The 14,555-nt window shown below is 51.4% G+C and overlaps 6 protein-coding genes across 6 annotated transcripts; 4 read left to right on the top strand and 2 right to left on the bottom strand.

Moving 5' to 3' along the window:
- The first annotated feature begins 390 nt into the window (after positions 1 to 390).
- On the top strand, positions 391 to 2,409 carry P168DRAFT_292137 (uncharacterized protein). Its single transcript, XM_024837528.1, has 2 exons — positions 391 to 731; positions 794 to 2,409. The coding sequence occupies exons 1-2, from the start codon at positions 645 to 647 to the stop codon at positions 2,285 to 2,287; spliced, it is 1,581 nt and encodes a 526-aa protein (XP_024690616.1). The 5' UTR covers positions 391 to 644; the 3' UTR covers positions 2,288 to 2,409.
- Positions 2,410 to 2,665: 256 nt separating this feature from the next.
- On the bottom strand, positions 2,666 to 4,525 carry P168DRAFT_298689 (MFS general substrate transporter; the record flags this gene model as incomplete). Its single annotated transcript, XM_024838292.1, has 8 exons — positions 2,666 to 2,801; positions 2,873 to 2,942; positions 3,007 to 3,011; positions 3,082 to 3,555; positions 3,639 to 3,681; positions 3,769 to 4,078; positions 4,140 to 4,338; positions 4,449 to 4,525. 8 exons carry the CDS (start codon positions 4,523 to 4,525, stop codon positions 2,666 to 2,668), a joined length of 1,314 nt encoding a protein of 437 aa, XP_024690615.1.
- A 347-nt stretch (positions 4,526 to 4,872) lies between these two features.
- On the bottom strand, positions 4,873 to 6,751 carry P168DRAFT_329001 (DUF500-domain-containing protein). Its single transcript, XM_024841412.1, has 3 exons — positions 6,564 to 6,751; positions 6,408 to 6,508; positions 4,873 to 6,353 (listed from the first exon to the last, which is right to left on the bottom strand). Exons 1-3 carry the CDS (start codon positions 6,601 to 6,603, stop codon positions 5,028 to 5,030), a joined length of 1,467 nt encoding a protein of 488 aa, XP_024690614.1. The 5' UTR covers positions 6,604 to 6,751; the 3' UTR covers positions 4,873 to 5,027.
- Positions 6,752 to 6,925: 174 nt separating this feature from the next.
- Positions 6,926 to 8,229, top strand: P168DRAFT_39906 (uncharacterized protein). The gene has a single exon (XM_024841925.1). It carries the CDS (start codon positions 7,259 to 7,261, stop codon positions 8,057 to 8,059), a length of 801 nt encoding a protein of 266 aa, XP_024690613.1. The 5' UTR covers positions 6,926 to 7,258; the 3' UTR covers positions 8,060 to 8,229.
- A 979-nt stretch (positions 8,230 to 9,208) lies between these two features.
- On the top strand, positions 9,209 to 9,676 carry P168DRAFT_240725 (DUF427 domain-containing protein; the record flags this gene model as incomplete). Its single annotated transcript, XM_024833729.1, has 3 exons — positions 9,209 to 9,289; positions 9,362 to 9,467; positions 9,564 to 9,676. 3 exons carry the CDS (start codon positions 9,209 to 9,211, stop codon positions 9,674 to 9,676), a joined length of 300 nt encoding a protein of 99 aa, XP_024690612.1.
- A 451-nt stretch (positions 9,677 to 10,127) lies between these two features.
- Positions 10,128 to 13,208, top strand: P168DRAFT_283780 (uncharacterized protein; the record flags this gene model as incomplete). The annotated part of the gene is made up of 10 exons (XM_024836082.1): positions 10,128 to 10,187; positions 10,350 to 10,440; positions 10,813 to 10,868; positions 10,902 to 10,954; positions 11,053 to 11,549; positions 11,874 to 12,021; positions 12,083 to 12,316; positions 12,384 to 12,513; positions 12,644 to 13,034; positions 13,159 to 13,208. The coding sequence occupies 10 exons, from the start codon at positions 10,128 to 10,130 to the stop codon at positions 13,206 to 13,208; spliced, it is 1,710 nt and encodes a 569-aa protein (XP_024690611.1).
- Positions 13,209 to 14,555: the final 1,347 nt, after the last annotated feature.

Raw genomic sequence — 14,555 nt, 5'->3', positions numbered from 1 at the left:
ACATAGCCGAGAGTGTCAGGAGTGGGTCTACCGTAGCACGAGGAGTTGTCCATACTTTCATATCGAGTACGATTCAATCTATTTGACCCAGTCAGCTCATCTATATCAGCGATGGCACCATTGATAAATAAACAAGCGCAATTACCAAGTCTCAACGATGAGACAGATCACCCGCCGAACCAGGCAGGGGTTTGATGCAGGAACAGAAGGCAATTGCTACCTGATTCTGTTACTTCACGATATGACGCCATTGCACGCCATTCTTGTTCTTCATCATAAGTTCTGGAACGCCATTCCCAGTCGGGTCACATGCTCTGCTCGACCAGCCGAGGAGCTCCGCTTCGTCTCCTGATCGTCCGTTGAATTACCCGGAACGCTATACCGCTTACTTTGACATCCTGTCACAACTCACGACAGCCACGCACCGCCGATCTTGTTCTCATTCAATAATCCTAGAGACGCAGAGGCCCCCCTGATCTGCAGAGAGATTTTGCAACGATATGGGGTAATCTCTAAGCGAGTACCGCGGACGGTTGATCCAAGTGCATCCCGCAGGATGGGGAACGACGGTTTAAAGAGAGCGATCCCGCCAGAGAAGATCGCTGGATTGAGTTGCACAGCTTGGTTGTTACACATAGTCAAGGATGCATGCTAAGTACATCCTCGCGCTGATCGGCGCAGCAGCAGCTGGGCCCTTGGAAGGCCTTCGTGGGGGACTTGAGAAGCGAGGTGTATGTGCCCTTATTATGTTTTCACCCTCAAATGCGGGGGACTAATGAGGAAATACATCTAGGTCACCCCAATTCCCCCTCTTCAAATTGCCAAGGGTGAGAAATTCATCGGCGCCCCCGCAGTCGCCAAACCCCTCGATGCCAAGGTCGCATTCAGCCCCAATGCCATGAACATGCACCAAGATGGTGGCAACACCGGCACCATTGGTCTCCCTGGCCCCCTTGGGAAGGACCTCAAGTTGACCACGGCAGTTGGGGGCCTGCACATTTTGCTGTGGACGCGTAAGGGTCAGATGGTAGTGGGCTATACGACCTTGAGCTTGTCGGGGCTGAAATGGGGCATCGCGGCCGTTGGGGAGGACATGGGTGTGCAGGCGGAATGGTATCCTGAGGTGGACGGACAGACGCTCAACGTAGCCTACATGGAGTTGATGCTGGAGACGAACGAGCTGGTCGTCACGTCCAAAGAGGGCCAGATTTACATCATCAAGGTCAATGAGGACGACGAGGAGCCGACGCTGGAGCTCCAGCAAATGATCAACTTGACGTCGACTCTCGGCAAGGGCGAGATGCTCATGAACGCCATGTACGACTCGGAGCAAAACCTCTGGTTCAGCAGCGGCGGGCTGCGCGAGAATGGTGGCCACGGTGACTCGGCCCAGAACAGCTCCACGATCGGTTACCTCGAGAAGGGAGGCATGGGCGTGATCCACGAGCTCCACATCGAGGACCAGATGATCGAGAACGGCATTGCCGTGGACGGGACCACCGCGTACGTCATCACCGGCCCTTCCGGCAAGCAGGACAAGGCCGGTGCGAAAGGGTACTTCATGGCCTTCGGTCCCGGCAAGGACAAGACGCTCACAACCCACTGGAAAGTGACGTACGACGCGGGCGACAAGAAGAAGCCCGGCTCGTTTTCGCGTGGGTCAGGCGCGACGCCCGCGCTCATGGGCGACCAGTATGTCGCAATGACGGACGCAAAGGAAGGCCAGTCACAGCTGGTGATCTACCACCAGAAGGCGCAGAAAGACGCCGAGTCGCAGGTTGTGTGCAGCGTGCCGGTCTTCCCCGAGACCGGGAGCAAGGTCGACATCGCGCCGCTGGTTCACAAGCAGGGTGACACGTACAGCGTGTACCTGTGCAACGGGTACAACGCGCCCCCGCTGTTTTACGCCGACACGGGCACCCTCAACGGCAAATGGAACAACCTGACGCAGATGACGCCGGGCGTTGCGCGCATCGACGTGTCCTCCGAGGGCGAGTGCAACATCGCCTGGGAGAAGGACGACCTGCGCATCCAGTCCGTGCCGATCATCTCGACGAAGAACGGCCTGGTGTACGGATACACCCAGGCGGAGGAGTTCACGGACGACGGGCTGTATGTGTGGTATATTGTGGCTCTGGACTGGAGGACGGGCGAGGAGGTGTGGAGGATTCGTGCTGGCGCTGGTGGCACGTTCAACGATGATTACCAGCCTGGAGCGCTGGGTCCGGACGGCAGCTTCTACCAGAGTGTGATTGGAGGGTTGATCCGTCTGCAGGATGGGGCTTAATCGGTGATGTTTCATGGGGGTTGTTGAGACGTATTGCTATGGTGGTCTCGATGTGTAGTCTGTCAGACGTGATATGAGGAGACAGCAGAAATTACATTAATATATATTATGATAATCTTGAGAATATGGATCTCTACACTATAGATCCGATCACCATCTAGTATACCCGTAAAATAACGCAAACATCGTCCCGCAAAAGAACCAACCAGGAAGGCAGAATACTCGCCCGAAACAAGGACTCCATCAGTACAGCAAAACTATAGCGAGCAAATATACCTAGGGTAGATGTGATAGCCAGACCAACACACGAAACCCCAGAACTACACAGCTAAGCAACACTAGAACACGCATCGACTTCCATAATCTAATACCAAATAATCATAATATATACATCTTCCCCGTACTCCGCTTCATACTTCGACGGTTAGACAGCATATAAACCAAGACCTGCACGCCCGTCAGGACCAGCCCGACCAGGACCAATGCGATCATGATGAGCACTCCTCTGGGATAACTAGTGGAGAGTGAGTTAGCTCGTGATAATATTGTCACAAAGACACAGGAAAGCGAAAGAGCAAGACGTACAGTGTAGAAGCTTCATCACCGCGGAAGATCTGCGTGCCCGCCATGAGGCCACCTGTGGCTGTCATCACGACTGGAGATAGTCAGTACTGCCTGTATGAAGATATCAACTTTGATGTACTGATCGATGTACGTACACATTCTATGTATAGCCAGCACAGGTTAGCAAATTTCGAGTTGGTGGGGGAAAAAAAGAAGACAGAAAGACATACGCAACACTAACACTCCTCTCCGCCCGACATCGACAATTCATCTGAATCCACGCATTATGGATGGGGTGATACCCCACAGCAAGACCATTGACAGTCGTCCACAGGGCAAACATCCCCCACTTGCCGATAGGCGCATGCAGCAGTGCCTTCAGCACGACGAGCGCAACAAGGTAGCACGCCATGGCGAGCATTACAACGACACCGCGTTGCTTCGTCTTATCGCTGAGCCAGGCAAAGAAGAGAATGACGGGGAGAGTCAGGAAGCTGCCTACTGCTGCTAGGGCGTTGGACTGGCTGCGTGGGAAGCCTAGCGACATGATGATGCTAGGGGTGTATGTTGTGAGGGGGCTCCATGTTGCGAAGACGCAGGCTGTTGCGAGGAAGTGGGCCCATTTGTGGGTGTTGGTTAGGGTATTCCATACTGTTGTTAAGGGGATGGTGGTGGTGCTGGTGTGGTTTGCTGGGGGGTTGTGTCTTTGTCGGTGGGTGTTTCGTCGCTTTTTGTCCAGCTGGTCGCCGTTGTTTCCTCGTCTTCTTCGCTTCTCTCAGGGAGAAACAGTAGCAGCAACACCGCCACTACCATCGACCACACCCCCTCAACTACAACACGTTAGCACTCAACTCCTCTCCCAGCCATCAATCCACCCAGCTCCAGCTCCAGCTTAAGCCAACAGAGATTAAACATACCTAAAAACAGCCACTGCCACCCAGCCAGCCCACCCCTCCCATCCAACCTCAACAACGCAGCCCCAAGCAACGGCGACACAGCCGTGCCCCCGAACATCCCAAAGAAGAACACCGCGATGCGCGTCGTGATCTGCTCTTTTGAATACCACGTCGACAGAGTATACATCGCAGCGGGGATATAACCGGCCTCCGCAAGACCAAGGACAGCGCGCGTAACTAAGAAACCGGTCCGATCACGCACGAAGACTTGTAGTGCGGCAATAATGCCGAATACTAGGACTTGGCTGCCTATCCAGCGGCGGGGGCCGAACTGGTCTGGTGTTAGCGGCAATTTGCTGAGGGCTGCTGATGTACATGGGTGGCGTACATACGATGGGGAGGAGCATGTTTGAGGGGATCTCGAGAACGATGACGCCGAGGAACATCAGCTGGTTACCGAGATTGATGGTGTTCTGGTCGACGTGGATGTCGTCGGAGAACCCCCCTGTTAGGGCGCTGGAGATGTTTGTTCGGTCGAGTTGGTAGGTCGCGAAGCCGAGGACGAGGAGTGGGAGGACTTGGAGGTCTGCGCTTTGTGGGTGTTAGACTTGCATAGCTATAGCTAGCTAGCTAGCTAGGTATATGGGTAGGTCGGTAGGAAGGCGATGTCGCAGTGCTGAGAGCGGAGAGTCCTGACGTACAGCCTGCGCGACGACACGGTCTCTGACCTGGTGTCATGACTTCTTTTGAGAAAGTCGATGTCCGTGTCGCTATCCATGATTGCTATATTTATCTTTTATCAATGAACTTGTGGAAAAAATGAGGGGTGGATATGCGATGTGCTTTATCGGAGGCGCGCAGGGACCTTGTGGTCCGGGGATGGCAACCTTTGGGGTGATAAGATATTTGGTGGATCTGCACGTCATTTTTCTTGGAGAACCGTTTGGTTTTGCGGTTTGGATTATATGAGCATTTGGAAGCAGTGATGAGTTGTGACTACTGGGAGTGTGGACAGTGTTTTGGTGTTCCTGTCCTTGGGGCTTGTCTTGGGGTTTGTATATGACACCAATCAAACTAATTAATTATTACCTAAATGAATACAAATCGTATGCACAATAAAAAGCACTATATTGCACTATTAACATCGGGTATAATATCTTCCAGTCACATTCCTCTTATTTCACTGGTCTCTGACTCCCAGGAAAGTGCCATTATCGGACCAACCTGAGTTGAACCACTCCAGTGCCTTCCGCTTGGCTCACCTCCCACGCCATAGAACTTCAAGACAAGAATAGCTCATCTCTGCGCGTAGCATGCGCATTGGCCTGCGAATTGCCATTGCTGGACGATGAGGCAGACCGCCCCGGTGCTAGGTTCGAGGGGACATTGTTATCGCTTTGCTTCCGGATGATCAACGGAGCGGGCGTCGCGGTAGGCGAGAATGCAGTGTCCTGACTAGCAGCCAGAACACCCGACGCATGACCGTCCTGAGGATGCCCATTCGCTGCATGAGTCGGAGACTGGGCGCCTCCCGAGAAATATCCGCCCGTCGGCGACGGCTGAGAAGCCGGCGGGTTATAGTTGGGCTGTTGGCCGGACGGGTTATGTGGGGTGTTGTCGGCTGGGAGTTCGCAAATTGCTGGGATACTGGTACTGTCCAGTTCCGCAATCGGAGGCGGCGGGGCAGAGTGAGAATGTAGCTCTGCAGTGTTTGGCGGAGGTTGGTAGGATTGGGACGGGTGGGAGTAGGGTGAGTGAGGATTCGGTGAATGAGGGTGGGGCGAGTGAGAATTCGGTGAGTGGGAATAGCCTGGGTAAGGTTGAGGTGAGTAGGGCGGGGGCGGCTCGGACGGATGTTGATAGGGCTGAGGTGAATAGGTTTGCGGTGGGTGAGTTTGGTGCTGATAGGGCTGAGGTGAATAGGTTTGCGGTGGGTGAGGTTGATGTTGATATGAATCTGGGGAGTAAGGACTGGCGCCCGGAGAGTACGGGGGATGGCCGATAGAGTTGGATGAGTGTGGATTGCCCAGGTGCGGACTGGCCATGGGCCGTGGTGGTGGCGTTGGCGGCTTTCCCACTGATGTGACATTGGTCGTAGAAGTTGAAGGAGTTGGAGCGAGAGGCGCATTGGCGTTCAGAAAATCTATCAGGCGTTTGGACTCTGGCGGGGCAGGTATTTCCCCTTTGAGCACCTGCTTTGCTTTCACCCGCTTGCCGTACATCTTACTGTTGGCATCAGAGCGCTCCAGGAGTACACCACCCTCAAAGGTATGTCCGAGATAGAGCCCGCGAGCCTTGGAATAGGTATACAGACCAGCCTGGTCGCGGCTAGAGCATTTTCCGAACGGCCCTAGGGCCATGGAGCAGTCACTTCCCACAGTGAGGGCACCTGCTCGGGAAAAGGTATCGACCGCTTTGTCCGTATTCAGGACGAGAAGAAAGTCCGTCAGCTCCAAGCCCAGATGGGTACCTGCTCCAAGCCCCCCAGTCGCGATAGCGGACGGGGCGGACCAGCTTCCATCTGGTAACCGGGCCACGATTAACCCCGAGCCAAATTTGATCGAGGCCAATGCGCCGAGGGTGAAAACCGAGAAAACCACAAATCCCTAGGGACCAAATGTTAGAATTCCGTTCGATTCGGACATGACCGAATTAGTTACCTTGGCTTCTGTGAGCACCTTGCTTGGAATCGCTGCATCCCGAGCCGTATCTTTGGGGTTGATGAATGATTCTAGGATCTTCGCGGCCTTCGAGCATTCGCCTATACGGACGTTAGCAACGCCCCTGGATACGGACGGATGCTCATCAAGACATACTGGCCATCGACGACGGCAGTGGGTTATTAAAGCCTAGCATGGTGGATGATGCCCTGAACGGAGGGCGATGGTAAACAATAACAGGTCGTGAACAAACGGCGGATGGTTTCCATTTTTTTATTTCGTCGCGACTAGCGTTATCGAACCCTGGGCGGACAGACAAGGCTCGTTCGTTGCGCCGATCATCGTCGGGCTTCGTATCAGCAACTTGTAGTTAGCCTGGCTGGGGCTGTGCCAATATATCATTGGATCCATCCAACGCCCCATTCCCAACATGGCACGCTAAGATGAATTAGTTTGGGTCAAAAAAAGCATGTGGATACACCCCACCGTCTGGAGTAATGTGACAAACAGGAATCTGGGTCGTTTGTTGTTTCCCTTTGATCATGGCAGTGCTAGGATGATGGACGTCGGGAAATTCCCAAGTATTCTGTAAGGTTATTTGCAGGAAGTCAGAGAAGTTGAAGCTTGATTTCTCGTGAGCTCTTGGCGGCCATGTGTTTTGGCCTGGGGCTGCCACTGCTGCTGACATGATCCGGTTTATTTATAGCGAAATGGCCCCCGCCCCCTTCTTGACCTTCCATCGATCCACCCACCGCTGCTTCTCCATCAGTCTATCTCGATGGGTCATCGATCTCCATTTACGGTCAATCCCTTGAGGTAACGGTAATCACAGTCCGAATTGTGTGTTCAATATGGCCGACCCGGGAAACCATGGCCTCCCGGACTCTCCGTCCCTGAGCTCGCCGAAACAACCGGTGACGTGGGACCCGGCTCCCTTTACTTCTCTGGGCCACCTTCGAGTATCTTGGGAACCACCATCAGAGGCATCTCCACTTTTGCCTTCGTCTTCGCCACCTCATCGCTATTCCCGGCGCCCAACCGCCAGATCCCATCGACGGCGATGGTCGGTGGTGGGGTGTATCATCTTGCTAACCACGACTGTTCTCGCGATCCTCGTTCTAGCTTTTGCCCTCCCGGCGATCATCAAGGTGTATGCGCAACGAGCGACTGTATTCCACATCGAGTCCCTGACGTATGAGCCCTCGGGGCAGGACTGGTCGCGTGCACGAATCAAGGGTACTTTCTTCACCGACGCCGACCGGGTAAAAAGTTCATGGATTAGCGGAGTAGGCCGGCTTACCACCTGGGTTGCCAGCGAGGTGGAAACCCGTGAGGGTGATACGCTGGAGATCTATCAGCCAGTTCTTGGGCACATCGTTACGATCAACGCATCGCTCCCACGAATCCAGGTGAACGTTCGAAACGGCCATTCCACACACTTGAATTTTTTGTCAGATATCAAGCGTGTTTCAGATGGGGGTAGTCCGACGAGCCCGATTGACTGGGAAGAGCAGAAGGGCGGTGGGATTCTCGCCAAGGCTAACGTGCATCTCCGGTCCGGGTGGCTTGATATAGGGAGACAGGAGTTTTTCCTGACCGTGCAGTACAAGGGTAGGTTTTCAGGGCCTGGTGCCCAAGTAAATTCATTTTGACCATCTTGCAGGCGGCGAAATTTCTTCTTTGGTACAGGCGGAGGTTGCAGGGATCGAGATCCCCAGACCAAAGGATACTATAACCTGGGCTGGTGACGTGCATACATCCGTTGCGGTGGACCTTTCTCTGCCGTTCCCGTTTACCGTCCCCGTCGCACAGTACGATGTTCTGCTGCCGGGGTGTTCGATCGAGCCATATATACTAGCTGGGCAAGTTGGGACAACGACTGCCGTTGAGGTCCGCCCTGGCCGGCCTGCCAGGGTAGAGTTGGATGGTCACTTCTTCAAATTCCCGCATGGGCTGCGCAAGGCTTGCGGTGAAGGTTCGTTGGCCGGCACAATGGCGACCGGACATCGTCTTGATGGCTCTATGTCAGCGTACCTTCGTCGAGCCGGCCCGGGCGATTCAGTAGAGGGCTCTCTGACACTGGTATCCTTGAAGGGGGATGTATTGGACCCTGTCGTTTCGCATTTTGTTGACGGCCTCCATCCTAATGTGCACCGCGCGGAATCTGACACGTAGGCAATGGTTGAGCCTTCTTCCATACATGTATGATACCCCAGCCCGAGTATTAAAATATGGTCTCACACCAGCAGATTGCCTTACTCACCACATAACCTCGGCCAACGATGAGCAATTTGGGTGCCCTCTTAATTGAGTAATTTGATATCTGATTGTCCTTCTTGTTTCACCTTGTGATCTTCAATACTTAGCCAACTGCGGACGTAATACACCTTCTATCAGCCCTGACATAAGCACCTAAATCTCACACCTATTGGCAGGAAGGGAGTCAAAGAAACTCACTGTCCAAACACTCATCAAGCTGCGCCGTAGCGATTTCAGCGACCAGACATATTTGAAAGATTGCTGTGGCGTAGAGCACATGATGGAGCCATCAATGGACGTCGTCAACCTCTATTGAGAGCTGTCATGCGGGGAATTGTTTATCGAGCTGTTTGCCTGGTCAGCATTTCCCCGCACCCAGACGCGGTGCCTGGCCCAGTGGTCACTTGATACAACTCAGTGTCTGCCAGCTCCCTTACTTCATCAGTCCAACCCTTTTCTCTTTTTTCCTTACTTGATCTCTCTCTTGTCCCTTTAACTTGCCAATATACCTGGGAAGGGACATCGAACATCACACGCACAGAATGCCCCTCGCTACAGCATCCCTCAACGGAACCACACTGGCTGAAACTGATACATGGGAGACGGTGGAGGGGAACATTTACGTATATACCCAGACGCATACTGAAGAATTTAAGGAATCTGAAATCAAAAACTAAGAAGTGATTGAAAAATAGTTCCCTCCCGAATCCATCAAAGACAAGTCCCTGTTCGTACCAAGCGACATGACCACATATTGCCCTTGGAAAGGAGATGCCTCATACTACAACGTCGTGATCGGAGGTGAGAATTTCAAATCCAATGCGATTACATTGTGTTGGTGAAAGATTGGGTTTCGAACGAGAGGGCCGGAGATATACTAACTTCTCGAATATATAGATAAGAAAATCCGCGACGCCGCATGGTATTATGCTCGCCCATATGATGCCGCGATTAAGATCAAGAATCATATTGCATTTTGTGGGTACTCCTTTCAACATGCACTGAGTTAACGTGGAAGTACCACAGGCAGCGCTAACCTTTGATAGACAAGGACAAGGTCGATATCACATCTGCATGAAGATATGGCGTTGATGATCTCAGGATGAATTTGGCGCATTTGCAGCGATTGGATAATAAGGCAATGGACAAGCTTGATTGCATTGGTAATCCCGTATTGGCATCAGAAGTTTTGTTAGTTTATACCGAATGCTGGAATACATTGAGTTAGCCAAATATATCCTGACTATCAGTTACTGATAATTGATATCGAAGGAAACTAGCATCCTTTCCTTTTTGAAACCATTCGAATCTACGGGTATGAATACCATTGTTGGGACTCGTGAATAGTCTCACTAGTTGGAACTGATAGTCAAATCGACTTCAAAGAGTCAAACGACATGGTTCTACAGCGATCCCTTTTTCTCGATACAATTGCAATATCTAGGTAGCACACATCTCACAATGACCCAACTAAACAATCAATTCGATGTGTATCTTCAGAATATACGGGATCTCAAGCTAGTAGTTAACACATTGGCAATGGAATGTTTGGAATCATTCAGGCATCTACACATAGAGAATTGGCTTATCAGCTCTGGTCTCGGACCGGCCAAAAATATTGCGACAACTATAGCACCTGCAGGAAATATCATCCAGCGCAAGGTATAACTGTACCAAATACAGCGCAATATCTTGCCGACCAGTCCTCCAGGAAATGATCCCTCCGCGGTTGACAATGAGGCCATAGCGCCAGGTGAAAGAAGCAAGAGACCGTGTCAGTCACCACATAGGGTAGACAGCACAGGAAGGCTGAGATCACGTCTCTTTGGAGTAATGATCTTCACTCTACATTTGAGCAAAAGGTGGCAGTGCTCAAGGAGTGAAGAGCGCATTTAGTCACCCTCCTACATTTTTCAACCCCCCTCGTCGCTAACATCGTCTTCCTCCACCAAGGAGGTCTCTGGTCCCAATTCGTGATGCGAAGTACTTCATCTCGAAATGAGGTCGAGTACACTGAAGGGCCTGTCGTCTACGGATGAGAGCAGCCGTGGCAAGTCGCTTCCCTCCAGGTTGCACTCATTTTATAGAACCCGACTCTCTGGGTGGCGTGAAGGGGTTTTTTGGTCCGCCTTTACTGCTACTGTAGTATTTGTGCTAAACCTCACATTAATAATTTGGGCCGTGGCTAATGGTAGTTTGGAGGTATGTCTAAGACGCCAAAATCCAATACCGCAGGATGTTCACACTGCTTGTGTAGCTCGAAGAGGGAATCGGGGCAGTGAAAACAGGTCTGTGACACAATTGAGAAATATAGCGATGGTCTACACTTGGTCATCAATATACTCAGTACACTTCTCCTAAGTGCCAGTAACTACACACAGCAAAGACTGGTGTCTCCTACACGAGCCGAGGTGGATCAAGCCCATTTACGCGGTAAATCCCTGAACATCGGAGTCCCCAGCCTCCGCAATCTGCTTCATATATCACGAGTTCGGCTCATTCTATGCTTGGTACTGCTTGTCACTTCGCTTCCACTGCATATATTTTATAACTCGGTCATCTCCACTGCACTCGGCGCTTATCAGTATCGAGTTGTTCTCACTACGCCAGAACAACTCCAAGTTGGCAGCAATCCAAATTTCGCCTATATGCGAGACCATCTAACGAGCCACAAACGCCTAGAACCTCTTGAATGTCTGGAAAGCTATCCGGTAGAGCATACTATGAACCGAGCGGACGTCATTGTTGTACTAGAAGACTATACTTCTCACGAATTCCTCGAGAAGAACTTTTCACAAGTTATAGAATCTGGCAATGGAGGATACGGGGGCGACTATAGCTGGCAATGTTGCTTCCCCCTTCTTGAGTATATGAACGACCAGTGTAAGCCGTGCTTGGACTGGTCCTTGGAAAAAGTAGATCCTGCAAATTGGACTATTTTTGTACCCGACGTTCCTGACGTTCCTGAAGGCAGAGTGAAAGTCTCCCATTGCTTGAGCCGACCTGCCCCTCCGCAATGCAACCTGCTTATGAGCTACTATTTTATGGCGGTGGTAATATTCTGCAACCTAGTCAAAGCAATTTGCATGGTAGTCGTTTTCATAAGAGACAGCCGTAGGGACACGCTTGTCACGTTAGGGGGTTAGTGAACGAAACCCAGCCCCCACCCCCCATCTTTCTGCTACAATTCCAACTCACATTTTCTAGATGCCATTGCTAGCTTCTTGGAAGACCCCGATCCAGAAACTATACACGCGTCTGGTCTGTTTAACAAACGTGAAAAGCAGCGCAAGCTCCGACATAACTGCTTGTACCAGTCAATGAGCAAGGCGCGGCGCACGTGGTTCCTAACAGTGTGAGCAATAATTTTCTCCTACTTCTGCAAATTGCGCGCTCATAATTCATTCAAAAAATAGGTGGCTGACTGTCCTTGTGATCGCGATTGGCGGAGTACTGAGTGTAGTATTTATGCTGACAGGGCTACAACGTCTTGGTCTGAGTTCCTTCGAGAACCTTGAAGAGAGGAACTCAGATGCTATGTGGAGTACCATAGGATTTGGGGGGAGTGAGACGTACAACCGTTACCCAGTTATTCCGATGCTCCTACTAGCAAACACCCCACAGCTTGTGTTGTCGCTGCTCTATCTTTTGTGAGAACCCCCCGGCTGAATAGTGATAGACACATAGGCTATAGAGCACTAACATGTGTCGATATAGGTATAACAGCACCATTACGAGCATGTTACTAAGTAGGGAATGGAACCAGATAGGACACAGACGTAAAAGTCTGCGGGTCACAGTTCCCAGCGGCGAGCAACGCTCGACTTACTATCTATCGATGTCCCTGGTAAATACTTCTCTACTGGAGCGATGAGACGACTAAAAAGCAGCGAGAAAAGAAGAGCGAGAAACAACAAAAGAGGGGGGGAAAACAGATGAGATTGACGAGATGGAAGCTAACGCTCATCGACCCCTAGAAATGGGCCTTTCCCCTGATGGCCATATCGGCTCTTCTGCACTGGCTTCTCTCCCAGTCAATATACCCGGTAATGACATACGGCTACGAGCTCAACCCTGATGGGACTCCAGTCCGCCTAAAAGATCAAACGGTCACGAGCTGCTCTTATTCCACAGGCGCGATGATACTAGTTGTAGCAACTCTAATCATCGCTACAATCCTCTTCGTGGTTATGGCAAGACGCCGCTTGAAACCTGAGATGCCGGTGCTTGCGGTGTCGAGCTGGGTCGTTTCAGCCGCCTGCCATTCGCCCGAGGGGGACACGGATGCTGCTGTTAAGGCCGTGCAGTGGGGGGTGCCTGTGTCGCCGATGGCGCAGGAGACTGGAATAGAAGGACCGGAAGAGGATGGTGTGAGACGGTGTTGTATTACGAGTTGGGAGGTGGAGAGTTGATGCCATGTTGGTTGTTATAGTGAATAATGGGATGATGTGTATGGGTTGTAGATCTTGTATTGTGTGCTTGACATACGTAGCGTGTGAGCACGAAGATGCAGGCTTGTGGGCTCCCCAGATGAAGGATTAACAGCGCAGTACAAAAACGCTACGGGGTCATGGCTGGGGTTTCGAACAGCGGCCAGCGGGCCGGGAAATACGGATAGTTGTCTCTCTCATACCCACGAGTCAGCCTAATGGTTGGAAGATGGCTTCTCTTCGCTGCAAAGTTATCACAAATTAAGTAGTAGGTAGCCTGTCATGAAAATTTCAAATATCACCCAACCCCTGACCGCTGCAGGTTGTTTAAAGTGGAAGAGCATGATTCCATAATTATCAGCCCTAGATTACCTAAATAGGCAGTTGTTGTATGTAGTGTCACGTGTCGGGAGGATCAAATGGCCTCATCCAACTCAACCTCTTATCCATCCTGCGCCCTCTCATACTCGGACCATTCATCCGTTGCATCTTCCAAAGATATCAGTCATTTTCGCCTGATGAAACGTACCCCAAAAACGCGACGGGAATGTATGGCTGACGGACACATAACCCACCAATGTGATTCACAATGTCTGCGTTTCCCAGCACCCATAAGATTTGGTTAAGCATAATACTGGTACCATACCTTTCCATATCTGGTATACAACACGCCATTATATTGATCTCAAGCTCACCTCATAGAACACTTCGCTTAAAGAAACTAAATCGAGCCACGGACGATCCCCATCAAACCGAATCCTCCAATAAAGAGGCATCCCGAGTTGTTATCTACATCCATCAATCGCCTCTAAGGAAGATACTAGACGCAAGACCCCCGGACCTGACTTCTTTCCTAGGGCGTGTGTCAATTCCCCGCGGCAGCAGCCACCCCGTATCAACCCAGATAACGCCAGCTTGGCTAGGCCAAGCTGTCATGGACAATTAGTCCGCCGTTCTACTGATAAGGGTTCGGAAGAAGCCGCACGTTTCCGCAATAGGAGTCGGCCCCACCCTCCCGCCTGTCCATACATTGGACAGACCGAATAGTACTATGATTCCTTTTTAGGCATGCGATTGGAACGGAAGGGTGTTAGTGAAAAATGGACTATTTCCAGCCGCTATGTCTTGATATATCTGTTGAGAGAGATAACAAGGTCTGATAAGCGGTTCCGACGCTCAGATACGAGTCAGAGGGTAGTATCTTCTGATATCAACATGGGCTGTTAGTGAGAGGGCTGAATTTACGTAAAGTCCGCGGGCATGAGTTAGCATAGTATCAATTGCGATAGCGGGTCTTTTGGGGTAGCCCGAGATCCGATATGGGCCAGGATCAGTCTGTCCGATTGGGGTAGAATATTGGTAAGTATGAGGCTCGGAGATATACAAGGTCTAAGCGTGCTTGTCGTTTGGGTATAAAGGGGACGAGAGGGAACAGTCGAATGTTTGCCACGAGGTCTGG

This window comes from Aspergillus campestris (assembly GCF_002847485.1).
Source record: "Aspergillus campestris IBT 28561 chromosome Unknown P168scaffold_10, whole genome shotgun sequence".
Classification (NCBI taxonomy): Eukaryota; Fungi; Ascomycota; class Eurotiomycetes; order Eurotiales; family Aspergillaceae; genus Aspergillus; species Aspergillus campestris.
This window is presented reverse-complemented; position numbering and strand designations above follow the sequence as displayed.

Coding starts and splice junctions, on each gene's coding strand:
- P168DRAFT_292137 (XM_024837528.1), top strand. CDS start 645: ATGCATGCTAAGTACATCCTCGCGCTGATCGGCGCAGCAGCAGCTGGG. Junction 732..793: donor GGGGACTTGAGAAGCGAGGT/GTATGTGCCCTT, acceptor AAATACATCTAG/GTCACCCCAATTCCCCCTCT.
- P168DRAFT_329001 (XM_024841412.1), bottom strand. CDS start 6,603: ATGCTAGGCTTTAATAACCCACTGCCGTCGTCGATGGCCA. Junction 6,509..6,563: donor ACTGCCGTCGTCGATGGCCA/GTATGTCTTGAT, acceptor ACGTCCGTATAG/GCGAATGCTCGAAGGCCGCG. Junction 6,354..6,407: donor AGGTGCTCACAGAAGCCAAG/GTAACTAATTCG, acceptor TTTGGTCCCTAG/GGATTTGTGGTTTTCTCGGT.
- P168DRAFT_39906 (XM_024841925.1), top strand. CDS start 7,259: ATGGCCGACCCGGGAAACCATGGCCTCCCGGACTCTCCGTCCCTGAGC.